Genomic DNA, 6,119 nt, shown 5'->3' on the forward strand with positions numbered 1-6,119 from the left:
CATGAATGGGCAAACCAATTGCAAGACAATAACTCCCCTCACCGAGTTTGTCTGCCCAGTACATGAACAGCTATGGTAGTGAAGATCCATTGCCACTTTCAGGTGAAGGCTCGAGTCTATTGGGTGAGGTATTTTGGCTTTTGACGAGCAATGCATGTTCACTTTTGAGGCTTTGGACTTTTGGGGTGTTTGTCTTGGAAGTGCGTGACTTTTGAAGTGTTTGACTGGGAGGCATTTGACATTTGAGAGTGTTTGTCTTTTGAGACATCTGACTTTTAGGGTATTGACCTGTCTCACAACAGTTTGACTGTTGGGGTGCTTGACTTTGGGGCATGGAACTTTGTCACAGGCGTGTGACTTATGAAACAATTGACTTTGGGCACATTTGACTCTTGTATTTAACTGTTGAGGCACTCGGTTCTTGGAGCATTTGGCTTTCGAGGTGGAGGACTTTGGGGGGCTGACTTTTGAGGCCTCAAAATTTGGGTTTTTTTGACGATTGGTACGTTTGTCTTTCCGTTTGACTTTAGAGGTGTTGAGGAAATTCGACTTTGGGGGAATTGGACTGGAGGCACTTGATGTGTAGGAGTCAGGAGATTTGACTCTTGATTGCATTTTGTATCGGGAGACGTGACCGTTACACTAACAGGAAGAGTCTTCAAAATTCATTTTCCCCCAAAAAAGTGTGAAAGGCTTCTTCCATATCAAACTCATCTGTACTGTCCAATTCAGATGGTACCAAGTGGCTCAGTCCAACCCATGATTGACGATGAATGGTGTCAGAGTTTTTTTCTCGGACAAAGTTAAACAAATGACTCGACACACAGGTAAGATTGTTTTTCTGATGGCGGAAGAGGATCTCTGAGGGCGAGCGACGGTAGTTGCCCCGTGATCACATTTCGAGTTCCTTGTGCTCCTGTCTGACTTTTATTGTTTACATATGCAAAATACAAGCAAAACACTGCCCCCGATATTTGCATACCACGCCCCCAGTCCGGCCCCTGGATAGTAACTTGGTTTAAGCTTTGAATCACAGATACGTTGACACCTTCCAGTCTGGTCTACAACGAATCAGCAAGTTGCAGACTTCGCAGATGAAAAATGTCCGCCTGGGCGCGACACCCGTTCCCAAACTGTCTTTTGATGTTCTACAACACTTTGTTCCTAAATTGTTTACTCCCACTTTGTGACCGAGTCTAGCCTTTTTCCATCTGTTCGCCCCCTAGCTTTACCTTGATTACTGTGGTCTTCAAAGTGTCCTCCGCCCAAACAGCCGACACCTTTGTGCGCAGGCATTTGGGGGCGCTGAATACGCACCCAAACGTCTAGACATACCCAAATTAAATGAAACTTTAAACAAGATTTCATTTTGCTCATAGATTTCTCTATCAAATGGTTAAAGAAGTCTGTACCTCACTGAGATTGAGAGTTTAGAGCCCATTTGTCCTGTTTCTGTTGGAGTCAGCCACCCCCCACTACCAGTCCGATGGGCCTCTGTAAAAACCGCAACACAAACAAGTAGGCCTCATACTCCTCCCCTCTCCCACGATTCCTCTCAGGTGGAGCTCTTCTTCCTCCAGCTCAATGTTGGCCATGTGTCAGTCTGGCTCCTTTACCGGGAGTGTCAAGTGTGATCACTTTTGCAGACGCTCTGTTTTTGTCATATCCGAGCCGGGGGTGGCGGCGTGCTGGGCCCCCAAATGTTTTCTCGGCGCGTGTTTTCATTGATTGCTTTCCTTGCGACGACAACAAACGCGGTGGAGCTTGTCACGGTGGCTTCTTGGATGCTTTTTCACGCCGCCTGTGACAGCCGTGCGGTTCCGCTTGGTGCCAAAACAAGACTCTATAATGGCTTCAAATGGAAAATGTGTCATGAACTTTTCTTTTCCCCACAGAGCCTGAACAGCAGCATTGGGACGTGCAATGGCAGAAATGGATTGCTGGTAAGCAAAAAAGAGCTATTTTATGTCTTGATCTAGTTCATCTTTTTCAAAAGGGGAAAAAAAAGACCGTTTTTGTGTTTACAGAACGGATTATCCAGCAGGGATGGAAGTATAGTTCTTCGTTATATACCTGACCCCACAGATAAATTATTAGATGACGCCTTCCAGCCTGCTCCAGGTGAGTTTCCTCCTTTCAGAAGCACCACATGTCGCTCAGGCGAGCTCAGCTGCCTCTTTAGGACTTGCCAATAAATGGTGACATCTGGTGGTCAAAAAGCCCATTGCAGAATGCAATGTTCAAATCGCAAAGGCTGCAATTAGCGTCGTCCTGGTTGGTTGGTGATTTTATTAGATTTTTTTTTTTTAGATATCAATATCTATATCGATATAGATATTCATTCCCGAACTGCTTTAATGATTCCACATTTTTTCTTGTCGGGGCCAAATTATGAACATGTTCAAAATGTCTTTGGGACAAATAAAATTTTTATTTTTGAGGCCATGAACATTTATGGCGAACGTCTTAGTGACCCTTCGCGACCAAAAAAAAAACTAAAAAAACGTGCAAAACCTTTGCCAGTCAGTGAGATACGGCCTTAACCTATCAGACCAAAACTTGCTTGGGTTTGTTAAAATTACATGGGAAGAGGAATTGAAAAAAATAACTCCATATTAAAACGCAATCACAATATTGGGAGGGAAAAATTGCACTTTGATTATTTATCAAAATCATTCAGCCTTAATGCGAAGTGTCAGTTTAGAAGGTGTTACCTAAGCTAAATTGCTTGCTCTCATTCGAACCCCCCCCCCCCCCCCCCAATGTGTTTCAGTGGTCGTCAATTCTATGCAGATATGTGCTGTTTAAAAATAAATAAATAAAGATTTGTTTCCCCAGAATGTATTGTGTGGCACAGTGCATTTGATTAATGAAATTCTTAGGACTTAATGTGTGTTTGTGTTCTCAGTTGTTCAATGTGTGATATTTAACACACATTTTTGTTTGATTTATATTGCTATATTTTTTGATTATTATTTCTGACTTTTTTCAACAAACTGTGACTTTAAATTGTGTATAAAATAGTGGCATCGAGGTCGATTACTTGCATCGCTCACCTAAGCATTGCTTGTAAAAATAAAATTGCTTTGTTTTGAATAAAATGGTCCTTCAACAAATGGCATTATACATATTTAAGGATTCAAGGTCATGGTATCAATGTATGTGTAATAAATAATGACTTTACTCTTGTACAACTGCTGTCTCCAATTGGCTGATTATGTTGATTGATGTTTGAAGGGCCACAACTGGCCGTCCAATTAATCGGCCAGGCCCTACGTAAACAATGTGAACATTTTTCGTTTCTTATTAATGTATAATGTCGACTGATGTGCAAAAACATAACAGTCTGCCCTGCTCACGTATGCCAACAGACTACATGAACCAGAACACAGCCTCGGACATGATGAATCCCGTGTACCAGCGCCCCGGCCCTCTGCGCACCCCCCTTCCCACCATCTCCTCGGACGATGCTGACGACTCCCAGTACCTCAACTGCTTCAAGAACGAACCCGAGTACCTCAACGAGTTCACTTCCCACCCCAACGGCGAGCTCCACGCCATCCACAAGTACAAGCTGCAGAACAGTATAGACAACCCCGACTACCAGCAGAGCTTCACACCCAGCTTCAAGGCCCGCATGAACGGGCACCTGCCGTCAGCGGAGAACGCAGAGTACCTGGGCCCCGACTGATGACTCCTAGAAGTGAAACGATATATTTTCTTAGCGGTACCATCAATTAGCTGTCACCTTGAAACAGTGATCCTGAAAGTTCACATGAGCCCTGTCGGAAAGTGAAAACCTCTCGTGACGACAAAGAGGACGTGACCCCGTCCGCAGCGGGCATAAAAAGGGGGAACTGAAATGAGCAGCTCAAGCCAAAAACAAATTGGTTTGACATCCAACAGCCTCTCAAGATGTCACATGGACCACCCACTGTGATGTGGAGGGGACGGGCGGGCGGGCGGGGCTAAACTCACCTTTCTTGGGATGGTAATGCTGGATACACTCTTGGTGACGCTCCTCTCCTCATGAGGAAGCATAGAACGTATGAATCGGCCACTTTCAGGGAAAACCCGGTGAATTGCTTACTATTCAAAGATAATGCTGAGAAGTGGAGTTCAGAAACTGTAACACTCATTAAACACACATATCTCTTTTCCACTGCACATTACCTACCGTACTTGGCCTCTTACGGCGCTACTTGCTAGAAAGGACAAACACACGTGCTCAAGTTATTAGGGCCCGACCGCTCGAGATTTTTGGAGGCTGACACCTTTGTTTTGTTTTGTTTTTTGTCACCCTTATTCTCTCTTCAGATTAAACTTGTCTGGATACTGTGGCAAATATGTTGAAAAGTAAATACAGGAGGACTTTTGGAAGTGGTAAATCACCCACCCAAACAGAAGCGAACAGAGCCGACCGAGACCCTTGTGCAGTGGAAAAGTGGCATAAATTGCATCCTATAGTTGTATAGTATACTGTATTGGATTTATTGTTTTATTGTTGTTGTGTGCAGGACGCAGGACACAATTTTCCTTGCAGCATTTTGGGTGTCCATAGGATTACATTAGGACAGAAAAAATGGTATTTTGTATTTGGATTAATTTGTGACTGTTTTTAAAATGAAATCGTGAAAAAAAAACTGTACACAGGACATTTGGTGGAATACGCTGGGGTCATCTTTGATCATGCATTTCTAGTTTTGTGTAGTTTAAGTTAAAAACACACACGCATGCACACACACACACACACACACACACACTTTAATTTGACTCAACCAAGAAAGAGGAAACAACTTCCCAACACATTCCTGTTTCCCCTTTTGTGGAGAGAAAATTCCAGGTCAGCTAAGGCCCTGTGTGTGCATTCGGGGAAGTCAATTTTGATAAATATAGTATTTCCCTGTGGTTACAGAAATAAAGCACTTTTATGTAATCCTTCCCAAGCTGGTCGACACTGTAACTCCCCAGTCTTTTCTCTCTTCCCTGCGAGAGTGTTCACTATAAAATTCCCAGTTTTAAAGAAATGCACAAAATGTAGCAGCCTGTTCAGCCTACTTTTGTAGATGTGACACAGGTACAGGTACAGGTTATAACGGTGTATTCACGATGCTGTGATTATATTTCTCTCTCTAGGCAGATATACACTTGTACATTATATATACCTGTACATACATACACTTATATATGTGTGTACAAACACACACACACATTATGAATATACTCTGCTGTAATATACAAACGCTGGACCATATGCAAATACTCACTAGAATTTTGATGATTTAAATGTCTGTATGTGAATAAATCGTTTTCTTCTGTGGAAATAAAATCCATTTGGTTCTCTTTTTTTCACCTGAAATTGAGTTCTTTATTATCTTGAGAAAAAAAAGAGTTGCTTGCCTCACCTGATCAGTCACAAGTGCTGCACCTCAAGTCAATGACGACTCTCTAGAGATAAGATACTGTAGGCATTTTAATATTGTCTCACTCTGTTTTGGGTGAGTGGATGTAATCCATCACTCACACGGGGTTGATAAAGGAACATTTTGTCAATGTGCATAGAATGCATGAAGTTTGTCTCAACCAGCAGCAAAGTAGCTCTAAATTGTACATTCATTTCCATAACTCCGATTAATGTATGAACATACAGTAGCATTATTAATTTTGAATGTGATGGTGGGAAAAGTCAAGTACGAATTTGTAAAATTGGGTTAAATCAACTGTGCGCTCATTAAAAATTCCATCTTTACTCATAATTACAAAATACTATGAAAAATAAACCTCTAGTACTGTGTGATTGTTTCACTTGTGGTTGATGTTCCTAATGCTTTGCTGTAGTTACACGAGTAAAAATATGAAAATCACATGACGTACAATATACTCAATTAATTCATAGTTAAATTAAAAGCTCTGAAGCTAAGAAGAATCGTTGTTTTACAAAATAAAAGTGGCTAGAAATCTAACACTGAATCTCATGTATTTCATGTTGCTTGTGTCATATTTGTATCTTCATTTTACAATACTATAACCTTTATTGAGCAAAGGGACGCCTTATATTAGAAAAATGGGTTAAAGTTTTCAAATGGCAATAATCGCTCCACGGATCAACCTCATAAACT

At 41.8% G+C, this 6,119-nt stretch overlaps 1 protein-coding gene across 1 annotated transcript in view; it reads left to right on the forward strand.

Moving 5' to 3' along the window:
- egfra (epidermal growth factor receptor a (erythroblastic leukemia viral (v-erb-b) oncogene homolog, avian)) overlaps positions 1-5,333 on the forward strand; it is a 53,081-nt gene extending 47,748 nt beyond the window's left edge. Inside the window, exons 26-28 of the mRNA XM_086129083.1 lie at positions 1,896-1,943; positions 2,028-2,121; positions 3,372-5,333. Of these exons, the coding sequence (XP_085985209.1) occupies positions 1,896-1,943; positions 2,028-2,121; positions 3,372-3,691 (462 nt within the window). The 3' untranslated portion in view covers positions 3,692-5,333. The remainder of the gene's footprint in view (positions 1-1,895; positions 1,944-2,027; positions 2,122-3,371) is intronic.
- The last annotated feature ends 786 nt before the right edge of the window (positions 5,334-6,119 follow it).

This window comes from Hippocampus guttulatus, chromosome 14, assembly GCF_054856545.1.
Source record: "Hippocampus guttulatus isolate MCC_2025c chromosome 14, RoL_Hgut_1.0, whole genome shotgun sequence".
In the NCBI taxonomy this organism is placed as follows: domain Eukaryota; kingdom Metazoa; phylum Chordata; class Actinopteri; order Syngnathiformes; family Syngnathidae; genus Hippocampus; species Hippocampus guttulatus.